The sequence below is a fragment of the Taudactylus pleione genome, unplaced genomic scaffold, assembly GCF_031769625.1.
Source record: "Taudactylus pleione unplaced genomic scaffold, aTauple2 ptg000053l, whole genome shotgun sequence".
Lineage (NCBI taxonomy): Eukaryota > Metazoa > Chordata > Amphibia > Anura > Myobatrachidae > Taudactylus > Taudactylus pleione.
In genome coordinates this window covers 46,649,606-46,667,410 of record NW_028284455.1, presented here as the reverse complement: position 1 = coordinate 46,667,410, position 17,805 = coordinate 46,649,606, and the positions used below count along the sequence as shown (strand labels likewise).

Here is a 17,805-nt window from a genome sequence, read left to right as displayed (position 1 = left end):
CAGTCAAGAGTTTGCTTTCCGACAGTCCACACTACAAGGGTCCATGTATTGAATTTTTGTTGCTTCTCATGGATATTGTTTTACGTAAAAATTATTTTTTATTTGAAAATTCTTTTTATTTACAGCTCAGAGGGACGGCGATGGGGTTCAATATGGCCCCATCGTATGCAAATTTATATATGCATATGTATGAAAATCAACATATTATGGCACACCCCTTTTTTTTCAAAATTTATATTTTTTTTATGTATGTAAAAAATATACCTTTTTGTAGTGTGGACTGGAGGATCGGAACTCCTGACACAATTCATTGATGTTCTCAATAGCTTGGAGACCAACATTAGGTTTACATTAGCCTATAGTGAGGTGACCATTAACTATTTAGATGTTTGCGTAACTAATGACATTCATGGATTATCGACCAGAATTTATCGTAAGGATACTGACAAGAACACTCTCTTACTGGCGGATAGCTTTCATCCATATCCTTCCAAACGAGGGCTGCCATTTTCACAACTCCTTAGAGTGGTACGGATTACGTCTAATTTGAATGATCTACCAAGTGCCCTGGAGGAGATGGGCCAGAGATTTGTGGACAGGGGCTACCACAATAACGAGATTGAAGAGGCTATCAATAAATGTATGCAGATTAAGCGAGAGGATGCATTGGTTAACAAAGCTCCAAAGGTGGGAAACACCAGGATGATTTTTTCCTCTACGTATTCGATTGCCTCTAAGCATATTTGCGAAGTGGTGCTACGACATTGGCACATTTTACAATGTGATGACAATATAGGGTCACTCTGTCAGGACAAACCGCTCTTCTGCTATAAAAGAAGTACTAACATCAAACAGATTTTGTCTAAGTCTGACATAGGACCCATTTCCAATAAAAATTGGTTACGCTCCAAAAATGGAGCATACAAATGCCATGGGTGTGTCAACTGTCAGTTTCTAATTCTAGGCACTCACTTTTTGGATCCTAAAAGTAACATCAGTTATGAAATTCGTCATCATTTGGACTGTAACAGTCGGTTTGTGGTCTATCTAATTAAATGCCCCTGCAACTTGCTCCATGTGGGTAAGACTATCCGTACGCTCAGGGAGAGAATTGCCCTCCACCGTTCCTCAATTAAGAAAGCTCTGCATTTGGTCGATATTAATACGCCACCAGTTGCGAGACATTTTGTCACAGCTAAACACCTCATTAAGGATTTCAAATGTATGCCGATTGATTGCATTCTTCCCCTAAGACGAGGTGGTGACAGGAATAAGCTCCTATTACAGGGGGAAAGCTTTTGGATTGATCGATTGAACACTGTTGTACCCAATGGGCTTAATGAGGGTCAATATTTGAGCTGTTTTCTTTGATTTTTCTAATTAAGCTCCTGTCTATCTATATATCCTGTGCTCTCCACCATATGTCTTTTAGTACATGTTTTTTGTTATCTTTTTGTTTTTTTTGGGTATTGTTATATTGATATGTGTTGTCTATTGTCATGTATCGTTGGTGTGTCATATTGTGTTTATTACTGGCATTCTGATATGATTGTAATGCACTTGCGCCATTGTAGCCACTGAATTTAGCGGATTGATATGACCTGTTTGGGGTCATTATATTTTCCCTAGCACGCATCATTGGCTATATTGCCTTGCCTATTTTTTGGCTTTATTATGACTATGCGGCTCCGTGGTTACCGCTTTTGTGTTGTCTAGGTTACCGTCACGTCATCCCCGATCATGTGATCGAGTTTGTCACGTGGTTCGGCTACACGCTGTTGCCCACGTGTGCGCCTAGCCACTTCCTGGAACCGGTGTGTACAGGGGGGTGGACGCGCGCACCTGTGGGTGAGTTCACTAATGTGTGTGGCTATATACATGGCTCATTGTGCTGTAGTCTTTTCTGCTCTTGATAAAGGCGCATGCAGCGCCGAAACAGCTGTCGAGATTAGGCTTGCTGCTCTAGGGTCCGGTGAGATGCATACTGACAGTTTGGTGACCACCCTGGTTTCTATTAAGTATACTATTTAATTATACTTCACCTTGTTTGGGTGACTGTTATCACTCATGCTGCCGCTCTTTGCTGCTATCTGAATACAGATTTTGTTTGCATTAATTTACTGGATGTGCTGGTTCTTTGTATCTGCTATCTACCATTACCATATGTACCGTGCACTCCCTCATTGACTCTTAATGAGTGCTACTGGGACTTGAACTCGAATATATATATATATATATATATATATATATATATATCTTAGATATAGCATTCTTATAGATAAGCCTCAGCACATGGTATTCCCAGATGGTCTCCCATCCAAGTACTAACCAGGCATGATCATGCTTAGCTTCCGAGATCAGACAAGATCGGGCATTTTTAGGGTGGTGTGGCTGTAGGCTCTTATTTGGGGATACTTCCGGACGCTGTCAAGTGCACCACTGAAGTGTAGTTATATTAGTAATAGGCCCCCCGAAAAGAGGCACCTTAATATTGTCGTGAGGCAAAATGCCTCTATAGATCCCAGCCTCAATGTAAGTACATTATTCTTTTTTACAAGTGTGGTCAGAAGGCCACAGGACATATAGATAGTCCCGAACTAGAAGTCACAATGTAAATTGTATAACATGACTCTAGTCTATTCACCCATTTTCACGTGCTGCCGAATCGAGCACCGAAGATAAATAATATAATAGATAGATAGATATATATATATATATATATATATATATATATATCTATATATACACACATACATACATACACAAACATATGTAGCCTATGGCTCATGGAATCCCAGGCGACATCTCATCAGAGACTTAACCGGGACCCTAGGCTACATGGTCATAATAATTTTGGAATTATAAGAACCTCTCTATATACTTCTCCTTAAGAAAAGGTAGAGTAAAGCGGAGTTATTGTACCAAACTACCACATCAGTCCAGTCTCCAATCGCAGCATCTTTCCTTTTAAAATATGCTAGGTATCAGACAATAGCTGATAAAAATAGAGAAGTAGAAATACACTGTGTACACACACACATATACATATATATATATATATATATACACACATATACACACACACACAGTACAGTGCATTATCATATGTGCATACACGTACTAATGTTTAAAGTAGAACCTGAGCAATAGTTAGAGCCATGGAGGAACTGACTCAAGACCTTGGTTGAGGCAAGGTCAGAGTACACTCTGGACATGTGTTCATTCTGCTACAGCGTAGCGGCAGGTATGAACTACAAGGAGCAAACAAGTTGGTTTATAGTCCAACACCTTATGAGGCTAGCAAGTCTAACCATAGTGCCAACATTTTCCCTGTAGCGCTATAAAAACAAGGACTGTATTGGAGTACCTGTATGTGCTGCCGAAGCGAGCACCCTAATAATTGTATTAGTGTATTGACACAGATATTTTACTCAGAAAAAATATAAAAATAAAAATATATCCCTCCACACCCTTGTATAGGGGAGGATTACATAGATACATTATGCCATAACTACTTGAGCAACAGCATCCACCTTATGAACTGCCTTTAATGAGAGTTCCGTTTAATGAAATAGCAGTGCTATAAGGAGCACACCGAGGGACGGAGTCGCGTGCCGGGGTCTCGTAAACAGCGGGATTACAGTACTATTAACACCATTAAATGGCGGGCCCGCGCTGCAACTTCCTGCTAGGGGAGCAGTGGACTGCTGCGGTCTCCTCTCCATAGAGATCGGGGAGCTAAATCCCCATTACAGACCCCTGGCAGCCCATCAGTCTATTTAGACGGATCTCGAACTCAGTTATGCGGCGCCCCAGGCGGGGACTTAACGGCATACGACACAGTTGCCTATCTAGGAGGCACCCCCTAGGGGGTGAATAGTTCACAGGGCCTTCGCGCCGTGTGGAGCTGTTGTCTCCACCACTAATGACAGAGGAGGGACCGTTTTTGTGACTGCCTCGACAGCTCTTAGACAGTCCACTCCTGCTAGACCGGCGGACTAGTAAAAACAGCCCCCCTAAGTACTCGATTCAGAGGGCCGGGGCTTAGAGCTCCCTACCACTCCATAGGAAAGAGTAAAAACCCCTTCAGTAGCTGTACCTGGAAGTGACGTGAGGGCGGAAGTGGAGGTTTTTGCTCACACTTTCCAGGGGAAATAAAGTCGGCCCCTTGCGGACTCGCTTCGCTCGTCACCTGAATATATTCCCCCTCTATCTGGTAGAGAATGACGCTGGACACCAGCCGATGATGTAACCCCCCCCCACACACTCCCCCTCCATAGTTATGGAGAGTTACCGTCGGCCTGAGCAGAGAGTAGTAAGGAGGGAGGCTACCGAGCGGATATTTACATGCCCGGCAGCTGCTAAGCCCTGCCTCCATTACGCCACATTAATGGCGGTAAAAGAGAGAGGAGGGCACACTAGGCATTGCCAGACATAACCCCCCACGCAGGGCAGGGTGCGCCGGCCATGCCTTTTCAGCCCTCTTAATTAGAAGGGGGAACTGGTAAGGCCGTTCTATGTGAGTGGGGGAGCGGGATTGTGAGAGCTGGCGTCGGTGCTTCTTTCATTCAAGCACCGACGCAGCAACCCACAGCCGAGAGCGCTGTGAACAGCAGCCGCGCTCTCCTGCGGCTCTAAGCATAAGCCGGCGCTGGTGCTTCTCTCAAACAAGCACCAGCACGGCAACGAACAGCAGCGCTGAGCGTTCTTCTTGCGCCCCGCCCCCAGCCCCGTTATACAGGGCTGGCTGTTTATGCTAGACTCCCGATATGGGAGTAGCGGGACGCAGCAGTCTCCCTCCCTGTATAGAGGAGGGAGGATTCAGTGACAGCTGCGGCAGTACCGCGCTGTCACCAACGTTCCCATATACTTGATGTAGAGGGGTCTCCCCTCATTAATAGGAGGGGGATCAGTGGCTAGATTTTAGCCAGAGACCCGGACGCTGACTGCCGAGTGCAGCGGCGGGTCACATCAGCAGCTGCGACACTGTCAGGACTACTGGCAGGGGGAAGGAGGCTGTGTAACAGCCGCGCAGCGCGCGCTTTCCCTGAGCCCAGCATTTTGGCCCACCGCTCCAGCTAGTCAGGAGTGGTGTGATATACTTACAGCTGCTGCAGCCAGGATGCTGGGCTGAGGGGGCGGCGAGGAACCGGGACACATGCCGGTTTCAGCAGTGGCGGATCCTCGCAGGGTCCGATGACTCCCTCTTTTATGTGCCCCCTCCTCAGGGTCACCAGACACAGGCTGCAGTAGCCGTGGCGGTGCCCTTCCCGGTGGCTCCCACGTAGCATGCAGACAGCCACAGCAAGCAGCCTGCCTGTCCTCAGTGCTTGTTCATAAAAAACACTAATTATATGAGACAGGCTGGAGACAGCCTATTGTGCAACCGGCTCTCTCGGGCACATTCTAAAAACTGGGGCTGATGGGGCATAGAGGAGGAGGAGCCAGTCACACTTCTAAATTATTTAAAGTGCCAGGCTCTACTCTACCACCGTCTATACCCCACTGTCTTGAACTCCAGTGTCCCCTAGTGGATGAAGGAGAAAGTGATCAAAATCGGTAAATCATGTTGGATTTCACCGACCAATCAGGGATGTAGATTGCCAGTGTATGGTAACGATAAGCTTATTTATTTGCTGACCGTTACCAGTAAACTAATGAGCCTTTCACGAGTGGCAGATCTGTTATTTGCTGAACATGATCTGCTAATCACTAAAAAAAAAAAAAAAAAAAAAAAAATCTAACGACTGTGTAATGGTTAGCGTTACTGCCTCACAGCACTGAGGTCATGGGTTCAATTCCCACCACGGCCCTACCTGTGTGGAGTTTGTATATTCTCCCTGTGCTTGCGTGGGTTTCCTCCGGGTGCTCTGGTTTCCTCCCACACTCCAAAAATATATTGCTAGGTTAATTGGCTCCCAACACAAATTATCCCTAGTGTGTGTGCGCATGTGATAGGGAATATAGATTGTAAGCTCCACTGGGGCAGGGACTAATGTGAATGGCCAAATATTCTGTGTAAAGCGCTGTGGAATGTGTGTGCGCTATATAAATAACTGGTAATAAATAAAATAAAAATAATGTATTGGTGCAGATTGGGAAATCCTTAAAATTGGGGGAATAATCTCAATCTGTGAATTGTTTGTTTGTAATTGCTGATGTATGGGCCCCTTTAGTCATTCTAGACTTAGCCCTCACATACTTTCCCAGCAGTTTTCTCTGGTAGGCTCTGATCTCAAATTGCACCATTTAAAGTTCTTGTGTTTATTTTAAGGGGTGAGGCACCAAGGAAATGTAGTGTCGACAAGGGCATGGTCTGAATAAGAGTAGGTTGTAGGAATGATCAGTAACACTCCACAAACGGTCAATCCACAAGAGATGTTAAAGTAAACCATTCCATTCACAGAGAGACTCAGTGCAATTTACCACCATAAAAAAAAAAAAAAAAAAAAAAAAAAATAATATATATATATATATTAAAACAAACAAAACGTCATTTGATTTTTCTGCTTTTTTATTTTACTTATGCTATGAATAAGTTTTTTTTTAAAATCTACTTAATTAAAAAGTCAAATAAAAAGAGTCAGTTTCCAGCAATCTGACATTTATAACTGTGACAAATTATTTATGTAGTGACAGCTAGAAGCCATCATTACCATGCCATGCACAGTGTGAAGGTGAAGGAGTTAAGCAGGTAATAGGAAATGCTTTTGATTTTTCAGCTCACCTCTGGCAATAGAAATATCCTGTGGCATCTGTCCGGAAAGCAGCTGAGAAAGCTGTTCCTTCAGTTTCTTCACCTCTGCTTGCAGCTGACTCACATTCCCTTGGGTGTCTTCATTAACTACAGCCTGGAGGTGTTTAATGATGAGGAAATTAGTATTAACTCTACAGAAGAATTGGACGAAATTCTGGGGGTTGCAGGATTTGTTAGCAGTCTATATATTTTGTACACCAAATGAAATTGTGTTGAGAGATTACTATTTTCATACACAATTGTTAAATGTACACTACTCTCTTAGGGTATGCAGTCGGGATGCAGACGGTCTAAATGCCGACTGTCGGCCTCCCGACTGTCTAATCCCGGCAAGGGTCTAATGACAGGCGTCGAAATCCCGACGCCTGTCATTTTACCTACGCCGGGAGCCCGATGCCCAGCTTTCCGTCCGAAGGTAAGCCGGGCTTGGACAGTTGCACGGGAAGGGGGGTTTGGAAGGTTAGGGGCTCCCGGGGGGACGACGACTTAGGCAGCCCCCCCGGGAGGGTTAGGCTAGGGGAAGGGTGGTTAGGGTAAGGCACCCCTGGGGGGGGAGGTTAGGGTTAGGCACCCCCCCGGGAGACTTCGGTTTAGACATTTAGAGGGGGGTTAGGCACTTGAGGTGTAGGTTGGGGTGGGGGGGGTTAGGTTAGCAATACTTACCTAAATTAAAAGTCAGGATCTTCACCCCTGCCGGGCTTCCGCTGTTGGCCGGCGGTAAATAATACTGATTCCCTTTCTTAGAGGTAAGAAATCACATTGGTCTAACTATATTTTCTTAGAAAGTTTTAAGAAAATGTATAAAAGTCAAAAAGATTTTTTTTTTTTTGCTGAAATCAATAAAATTACTCTCTAGGTTTAGGGCACCCGGGGGTGACTTAGAGTTAGGCAACCCCCCGGGAGGGTTAGGCACCCTCGGGCGGAGGTTAGGCACCCCCCCGGGGGACTTAGGGTTAGGCAGCAGGGAAGGGGGGGGGTTAGGGTTAGGCACAGGGGGGGAGGTTAGGGTTAGGCACCCCTAAGGAGGGTTAGATTAGTTTGTACCTACCAGGGAAGGTCGGGATTTCCAGCGCTGTCGGGCTGCCGCTGCCGTGATATCTGCATCTGTCGGGCTGACGCTGACGGGAATCGAACTGCCGGCCATGCGTCAGCCGGTATTTCATACCGAATGCGTACAAATAGTGTATGTCTGCCTGCAGTATCATTCTACAATGACCAGTAAACCATGTGTAATCCACTCATACTGTTCAATAATCGGTGTTGTATAAACCAGTTAAACATATGGCACACACTTTCACACTGCCTTAGCAGTCTACAACTGCAGTGTGATAACCTACTGGATCACACACAATTGTGTTAAAGTATCAGTACAATTTCAGGTGTATACTATTATCATGGGTTGCTTAGATACCCATACTATATTAAAGCAAATAATGTTTAGAGCACTTGATAATTTTTTCACTTTTCACACTGATAGTCACTCTCAGGGAGATTCTTTTTATATTTATAAACCACAGGCAGATGTCAGACACAGTAAATCATTTATTTGCACAGGTTAAAATGTCTGTTAGTGACATGTATATAGTTCTATTGAAACCACTTTCACTCCATCCTAGCTATATGGTAGGAATTTGTCTGGTGTTACTGGTCCATTTGAAAAAGCATCTTGGATGCGAAACGTACGTCAGACGGAGCCAGTTTGATGGACACCTATATTTCCTTTTAATGTTAAAAATGGCCAAGCTAGTTTCTATTTAGGCAGCTAGCAATACATTGTTTTTTTATTTTTGTTTTGCAGCAAAACCTCCTGCTATGTGCATAATGGCGTTGATGCGTATTGAAATCTGGTGTGCAGTGTGACTGAGTGGAGAGTAGCCCCCAAGGGGATTTATCTTCAATGCCGACAGTATCAACTATAAGAAATAATATGAGATATGGTAAGAACTTACCCTTGTTATCTCTATTTCTACGAAGTCCATAGGGTTCCACAGGATACCTTGGGTATAGGTGTGACGTCAGTCTCAGGGCACCAAAGAGTTAAGCTTTCAGCCTCCCAGGATGCACTAGGTCCCCCTCCTATACCCCGCCCCCGGGCCAAGGCACCTCAGTTAGTTACCAAGCCATAGGCCGGAGGAGGAGAAGGAAGAGAGAGAACAAAGATCTGGACACATACAAGAATCACATTCTCACCAGAGGGAGACGGAAAACCGGTGACCAGAGCAAAGCCCATCTGCAGCACAGGTGCGACAGGACGGGAGTCCTGTGGAACCCTATGGACTTCGTAGAAATAGAGATAACAAGGGTAAGTTCTTACCATATCTCATATTTTCTACTTCAGGGTCCATAGGGTATCCACAGGATACCTTGGGGATGTCCCAAAGCAGTATCCTTTAAGGGTGGGGACGCTCCTGTGCAGAAAGGAGAATCCGCCGCCCGAAGGAAGCATCCTGAGAGGCGAAGGTGTCAAACCTGTAATACCTCACGAAGGTATGGACAGAAGACCACGTAGCAGCCTTGCAGATCTGAACTGCCGAGGCACCACGTCGAGCTGCCCACGAAGGACCCACAGACCTAGTGGAATGAGCCTTCAGAGAAGGAGGGACCGGTAGGCCTTCATGAAGATAAGCTTCAGAAATAGCCATACGGATCCAGGCTACCAAAGTTTGCTTTGAAGCAGGCCAACCCTTTTTACGGAAGCCATAGAGGACAAACAAAGCGTCCGACTTCCTAAACGAAGAAGTGCGGTCAACATAAGTCCTTAAGGCCCGCACAACATCCAAAGAGTCCTCAACCACGGAAAGACCCGGTGAGTTAAAGGCCGGAACAACTATTTCCTTGTTAACATGAAACTGGGAAACAACTTTGGGAAGAAACTCGGGCCGAGTGCGGAGCACTGCCCTGTTCCCGTGAAAAACCAAGAAAGGGGGTCTACAAGAAAGAGCCCCTAACTCAGAAACACGTCTGGCCGAAGCAACGGCCAGAAGGAAAACAGTCTTAGCTGTTAGCCATTTAATATCCACTGAGCCCAGTGGTTCAAACGGCGGTCCTTGGAGAGCCCTCAGGACCACAGCCAAATCCCAAGGCGCCACAGGTGGAGCAAAGGGAGGCTGAATACGGAGAACACCTTGCATAAAGGTGCGCACATCCGGGATTGTAGCAATCCTACGGTGAAACCAGACAGATAGGGCCGAAACCAGTACCTTCAAAGAAGCAAGGCGAAGCCCATGATCTAGTCCCGCTTGCAGGAAGGCGAGAATCCGAGACAGACGAAACTCCCGCGGTGCATAACCTCTCGGTCGACACCACTGGAAGAACGTATGCCACACGCGATGGTATATCCTCGCGGAAGACGGTTTCCGAGCTCGTAACATGGTACGCACCACAGAGCTGGAAAACCCCCGGGACCTCAGCATGGCCGTCTCAACAGCCACGCCTTCAAAGACAGCCGAGTCAGGTCCGGGTGAAGGCAAGGACCCTGAGACAGAAGGTCCGGTCGTAGCGGCAACCGCAGAGGACTGTCCACGGACAGACCCTGAAGGTCTGAGAACCAGTGCCGTCTGGGCCACGCGGGAGCTATCAACAGGAGCGTCCCTCCTTCCTGTTTGAATTTCCGGATTACCCGTGGAAGAAGGGAGACCGGAGGGAACAGGTATGCGAGCCGGAACGTCCACCGGACGGACAGAGCATCCACCAGAGACGCCCCTTCGTCTCTTGTGCTAGACCCGTACACCGGCAACTTGTTGTTGTGCCGGGACGCCATGAGGTCGATTTCTGGAAGACCCCACCTGTCCACCAGCAGTTGAAAAACGTCCGGGTGCAGGGACCATTCCCCCGGATGAACGTCCTGGCGACTTAGAAAGTCCGCCTCCCAATTTAGCACTCCCGGGATGAAGACCGCTGATATGGCCGGAAGATTGCGCTCCACCCAAACCAGGATCCAAGAGACCTCTACAAGAGCCGCACGACTGCGAGTTCCTCCTTGCCTGTTTATGTAGGCCACGGTGGTAGCGTTGTCCGACTGGACCTGCACCGGGTGACCCTGGAGAAACCGCTGTGCCTGCTGGAGAGCATTGAAGACCGCACGGAGTTCCAAAATATTTATTGGAAGCTCCGCTTCTGACGGCGTCCACCTGCCCTGAACAAGTGTGGACCCGAAACTGCTCCCCAGCCCCGAAGACTGGCGTCCGTTGTCAACAGGACCCAATTTGGAACCCAGAACGGACGTCCCTTGTTGAGGTGGGTCGTCTTTAACCACCACGCAAGGGACAGGCGAACCTCCGGGGTGATCACAATCGTCTGGGACTTCAGAGACTGAGGCAGCCCGTTCCATTTGGACAGGATCAGGTGCTGCAGAGGTCTGGAGTGAAACTGGGCGTATTCCACCATGTCGAACACCGACACCATGGAGCCCAGTAACCTCATCGCCGAGTGTAAGGACACCCGGCGGCTGTGCAGACAACTGCGCACCCTTGACTGTAAAGCAGAGATCTTGTCCTCCGTCACGAAGATCCTTTGCTGTCCCGAGTCCAATAAGGCTCCAAGATGCAGAATCCTCCGAGACGGGATTAGAGTGGACTTCTGCCAGTTGATTAGCCAGCCGTGCCGTTGCAGCAGCGCAATGGTCAGGTCCAAGAGGTGTAACAGGAGCTCTGGAGATCCTGCCACCAATAACAGGTCGTCCAAGTACGGCAACATGCGGACTCCATGCAGCCGCAGAGAAGCCGCCATGACCGCCATCACCTTGGTGAAAACACGTGGTGCTGTCGCCAGGCCAAAAGGTAACGCCCGAAACTGGAAGTGGTCGCTGCGGATTGCAAACCTGAGGAACTGTTGATGGCGCAAAAGAATAGGGACATGCAGGTAAGCGTCCTGTATGTCCAATGACACCATGTAGTTCCCAGGTTCCAGCGCCAGAATGATGGACCGTAGGGTCTCCATCCGAAACTTCGGGACCCGCAGAGACTTGTTGAGTGCTTTGAGGTTGAGAATCGGACGATACGACCCATTGGGTTTCTGTACCAAAAATAGATTTGAATAGAAACCCTGGCCCCTCTGGGAGAATGGAACAGGCACTATAACTCCAGCCTGGAGCATAGTGTGCAATACCTTCCGCAGCTCCGCAGCCTTGTTCCGGTCTGATGGTAGACCCGTGGTGAAGAATCGAGCCGGGGGTCTGTGCCGGAAGGAGAGGGCGTATCCGTGGGAAACCACCTCCAGAACCCAAGTGTCTGTCGTAGTGGTCGACCAACACTGGGCGAACTGTAGCAGGCGGCCTCCCACCCTGGGATCCTCCCAAAGGGAGGCCCGGACCGTCAGGCCGTAGGCTTGTCATCTGGCTTGGGGGCCGGACGTCTGGTACTCCATGCCTGCTTCCGGGGCTTGACCGATTTCTTAGGGCCAGCCTGTCGAGGAAACGAATGTGGTTTGGGCCTGCCCTGGGCCCTAGATGACCGAAAGGACGATGGTCCAGAACCAGAAGGAGCAGCGGCCGACGGGAGACAAGCAGATTTGGCTGCCGCCAGCGTGGCCACAATCTTATCCAGATCCGGACCGAAGAGAACTTCTCCGGTAAACGGCAACGCTTCCAGACCTTTCTTGGAATCTGCGTCCGCCTTCCAGGATCGCAGCCACAAGGTGCGACGAGCAGCTACCGCTGCTAAAGAAATTCTAGACACCAGAGTACTAATGTCTAGAGCCGCCTCGTTGATGTAGGTGGCCGAATCACGGAGATTGCCAATCAACTCCGCCTGTTCGGCCGGACAGTCGGATTCAAAAGAAGCCTCTAATGAATCCGCCCAGCGCTCCATCGCTCTGGCAACCCAGCAAATGGCCATAGCCGGCCGTGCTGCCCCCCCTGCAAGGGAATAAGCGGACTTCTGGCAGATTTCTACCTTGCAGTCCGTAGCATCCTTAAGGGAGGACATGGATGGCATCGGCAATGTGGCACTACGGACAAGACGGGTCACGTGAGAATCCACCTGTGGAGGGGATTCCCACTTAGCAAAATAATTATCCGCGAACGGATAAGCCACCGCCAGGCGTCTCTGCGGCTGGTATCTTTTGCCAGGTTGTTTCCACGCCTCCCTTAAATGGTCCACCAACTGACCCGAAAGAGGAAAGACTGTGGCATCGCCTTTCACATCTTTGAAAAAGGCATACTTAGACTTAGCTGCTGGGGGAACTTCGTCCTCAATCACCAAGGCTGTGCGGACCGCCCGAATAAGTCCAGGAATATATACTTTGGACTTAGCATCAGCGTCCTTAGTATGGAGAGGTTCCTGATCGTAAGGATCCAGAATCTCCCCATCATCAGACGTCCCTTCGTCATCCTCATAAGGAGCGGACAGAGACGCCACCGGCCTTTTATGAGGCCGCATCACAGACTCCCCTTGCAACACATCCGACAAGTGCTGTACAGAACTAGTCAGGGAGTTAACCCACGCTGGCTCCTGAGAACCCGGGAGCGGGGAAATAGGGAGACTGTGGGGTACCACCAATTGTCATGGGAACCCCTGCATGGGTGACGACACCACAGACTGCTGGGACAAACCCATCGGAGTAAACGCGGGCTGCAGAGCTAACTGGCCCACTAAAGCTGTTAACGCCTGAGCGAAACAAGCCCAGGGCGGCTCCTGTACCGGTGCTGTAACCGTAATAGGCCGCGCCATGGACAAACACTGCCGGCAAAGGCCCTCCGCGCTACCCTCCCCCTCCGCTAACGGTACTTTGCACGTGGTACACTGTAGCCGGAGGGGAAAATCACTTTCAGACATGATGGCACCACGTATGTGACCTCTCTCACCAATTAAGTATTAAATAGGCGAGAGACCACCCTGCAGCACCGCACTGCAAGGGCTTTAGCAGAAAGAACAGGGACAGTAATAAAGCTGACTGTTTTGAGAAGATAAAGTTACAGGCAGCAGCGCTAGCACAGTCACATACAATGCAGAGAAATAACAATTCCTGCACTAACAGCGCTGATCACTCAACTACACAGACACAGGGCCTGGTAGGACACAGACCTGAGCCACAGCGGAGGAGAGGTATGCGGGGGGACCCAGACCACGATGCTTCCTTCCAGGCTTCCAGCAGCGTTCACCATGCGTTGCAGAGAAGATGGCCGCCGAGGAGCAGAGAGAAGCTGGCCTGGGGGAGGAGCGCTGACACAGGACCAGTCAGCACAGTGCAGAGAGGGCTGTGTGCAGCGGGGGAGGCGCGCTCCCCTGGCATGCATTTAACCCCTGGGACGCCGCAGCGCTACCGCTCTGCTGCGGTCCGCTGTCCCAGGGGGTAGTGGAAGCGCAGGTTGGTCGCCTGGCTCCACGCTGCAGCCAGTCCCCAGGGAGCCCCCTGCCTGGGGACTTAGGACCATGTGATCAGCGGGGACCCACCGCGGGACCCCGCTGCTTACCTCTGTCCCTCTGGAATCCGGCCATGGTCCGGAGCATCTGGGGTCACCGCTAGCTGTGACCCCAGACGCCCACCAGCATCCCCGGATCAGTACCGGCGTTCTGGTACCGGCGGGGTGTAGGGAAGACAGCATGGACGTCAGGACTGAATGTCCATGCTGTTCATCCAGATTTGCAGCCACAGCTGCATGAAGAAAAAGCTTCAGGGGCTCTTCTAGCCCCCACTCCAACAGGTGCACCCGACTCCGGCCGGGCACCAAACTAAACTGAGGTGCCTTGGCCCGGGGGCGGGGTATAGGAGGGGGACCTAGTGCATCCTGGGAGGCTGAAAGCTTAACTCTTTGGTGCCCTGCGACTGACGTCACACCTATACCCAAGGTATCCTGTGGATACCCTATGGACCCTGAAGTAGAAAATAGCAATACAATGACACTCTCCAAAGTGCAATCCACTATTGAAACATTGCATTTATAATAGTGTCACATACAGGGTTATGTTGTACCTGAGAGGTAGAAGAGTGGTATATTAAATTAACAAGAAACTTTACTCAGCAATTGCTAGGAGGTGAACCTAGATCAGCGTGCCAGTTGAATGGAAGATCCTCAGGCATACTGAATGCCTTACAACAGGCTAGATCATCTAGAGTTATACCTAACTTGATTAACAAAACAAAAGATATAGCAGCAATGTTATTTACAGACAGGAGGGATAATATACTCTGCAGTGATACTTTCTGATTATAGCTGACACAGCAATAGAACAAACAGTAAATGTGGTGTAAAGATCACTAATCTACAAATATAAGGGCCACAATACTAAATATATGTATATACATTTTTTTTTTTGAGGTGATATACACACCCACTAATTTGCTCAAATTATATTTTGGCCAGAGTAACACCAGACATATTCCTACCATATAACTAGGATGGAGTGAAAGTGTTTTCAATAGAACTATATGCATGTCACTAGCAGACATTTAACCTGTGCAAACAAATGATTTACTGCGTCTGACATCTGCCTGTGGTTATACATAAATATCAAAAGAATTTCCCTGAGAGTGACTATCAGTGTGAAAAAAAAAAATATCAAGTGCTCTAAACATTATTTGCTTTAATATAGTAAGGGTATCTAAGCAACCCATGAGAATATTATACATATGAAATGGTACTGATACTTTCACACGGGAAGCCGATGGACGGAATCCCGAACGTCGACTTCCCAACTATCTAATCCCAGCAAGGGGTTAAATGCCTGTCATTTTACCTACACCGGGAGCCCGGCTTACCGATCGATGGTAAGCTGGGCGCGGACAGCCGCTTTAGGTATAAGCTTCCAAGGGGGATTTAGGGTTAGGCACCCCCGGTGGAGGAGGTTAGGGTTAGGGGGGGCGTTAGGGTTAGGCACCTCCCCGGGGGACTTAGGTTTAGGCGGCGGGGAAGGGGGGGGGGGGGGGGGGGGGAGGTTAGGGTTAGGCACCCCTAAGGGAGGGTTAGTGTTAGGGGGTAGACTTAGGTTAGTAAATACTTACCTTTGACGATCGGGATTTCCTCCTCTGCCGGGATTAGAACCGCCGTCCGAGTGTATTCCCTTTCACACTGCCTTAGCAGTCTACAACTGCAGTGTGATAACCTACTGGATCACACACAATTGTGTTAAAGTGTGTACCAGATGTTTAACTGGTTTATACAACACAGATTATTGAACAGTATGAGTGGATTACATGTGGTTTACTGGTTATTGTAGAATAATACTGCAGGCAGACATACACTATTTGTACCTATACAGGAAGAGGGCTGAATAAGTCAATTGATTTGACCTTTTGTGGATAACAAATGATTCACTGCTGAGAACAGAAGAGTGAATGGCAGGGGAGATTGATCCCAGTTGCACAAAGATCAGCATTTTTGTAACAGAAAAAATAGTTACTATGTGTAGTTACAGTTACATGACATTTTCATTCTAGTAACCAGCAGGATTCAGAATATAGAAGAGCCACTAGCGGACAGTAATGAATTTTCAGGTATAGAGGGTTTGGAGAGGTATCCACTAATTAATTGAGGTTGATAATTGACCTGGATAATAATACACCTCCAATACCAAAAGCTGCATTCTAGCTCAAGGTCCACATTCCAAGTACTGGGATGAATACCCTATATTTGAGGTGTCCATTTTTTAACTGACAATATAAACTACATACATGTTACAAGTACACATAACTTCACATTTTGTTTTTAGAATTCGCTTTTAATTTATGTAATAAAGGTCACATTATAGAAGATACTGCTTTTTAAGTGCCCCACTTTAAAATACTACTTTTTCTTGCATGTGATATTTTTTCTAGGGTGCACCTCCCATGAGAAATCAAATATATTCACTAGATCATATGTATTGGTGCAGTATATAATATGTAAAGGATTGAACTGCTCTTGTGCAGGTACTAAATCCCTTTTTTCTTCGTAACTCAGTTAAGTTAACAGGCCTAAGGGCTATTTCACTTCAGCCGGCAAAAAAAAGTCAGTGTAAAATTTAATTAAACAAGGGAACTAGTGGGTCCTTTCACACGGCATGGTCGCCGTGTTACAGCCGGGAATATCCACTGAGAAAGACGGCTTCCGTGCAAGCCATTGGAGTATAGGAAACAAGGTTTCCTTTCACACACACCAACCAGCTTGTACAGCAGCTGCTTCTGCTGCGCATGCCCAGAATGTGTAGTAAACCCCCCCCCAAAAAAAACAATAGTAAAAACGGCTCACTGCATGTTAAAAGGCACAGAGTGCCTGAAAAAAAAAATTCCACCTTCTGCCTGTTTTTTTGCCGGCTGGGCAAAACAGGCAGGTGTGAAATAGGTCTAAAAGCCCCCATACATCAGTAATTTGAAAACCACAATTGAACAATTTGAAGATTTATTGCCCGATGTTAGGATTTCACAATCTAGCAATCTGCACCCATACATTACAGATCTTTTTCAGTGATTTGCAGATCGATTGCAGCAAACACAGATCTGCCAATCTTGATAGGTCCATCATTTTACTAGTAACTGTCTGCAAATCTACTGATCATGTCCATACACTAGCAATCTACAGCCCCAATTGATCTGTGAAATCCAACATGTTGGATAATCTGATTTAACAATTCCAATCACTTTTTGGTTGCAAACTGCGATCTGTGAAGCCCATACATTGCAGATTTTTATACACAATCGAAATTGCAGAATTGCCACAATCGATTGCTGATGTATGGGGGCCTTAAGGCAAGGAGGAGAATGAAGACAGGCACACAATCAGGTCCAAACACAGGAAATGTGAACAGGAGAACCAAAAGCAAAACCCCGCAAGCCAGGCACGTCAGGGTGGGAGCCCTGTGTCCCCTATGGAATCGAAGAAAAGGATTTAACAAGTAAACACATAAATCTCCTTTTCTGACCCTTTGCCCAAAAGTCGCATCAGGGGTGACGAAAGTGTCAAAGGAATAGAACTTCAGGAACATATTGTCAGAAGACCACGTGGCCGCCTTAAACAGCTGCTCCGCAGAACCACCACGTCGCACTGCCCACAAAGTTCCCACCGACCGGGTTGAATGAGCCCTCAACACGGACAGTGCAGGAAGGTCCGCTGCAGCATAAGCGTGGCGAATAGT

The 17,805-nt window shown here is 47.8% G+C and overlaps 1 protein-coding gene across 1 annotated transcript in view; it reads right to left on the bottom strand.

Annotated features, from left to right (window-relative positions):
• The window catches only part of KIF15 (kinesin family member 15), a 122,395-nt gene that overhangs the window by 62,144 nt on the left and 42,446 nt on the right, over window positions 1–17,805 (bottom strand). Inside the window, exon 11 of the mRNA XM_088463904.1 lies at window positions 6,728–6,851. Within this exon, the coding sequence (XP_088320030.1) occupies window positions 6,728–6,851 (124 nt within the window). The remainder of the gene's footprint in view (window positions 1–6,727; window positions 6,852–17,805) is intronic.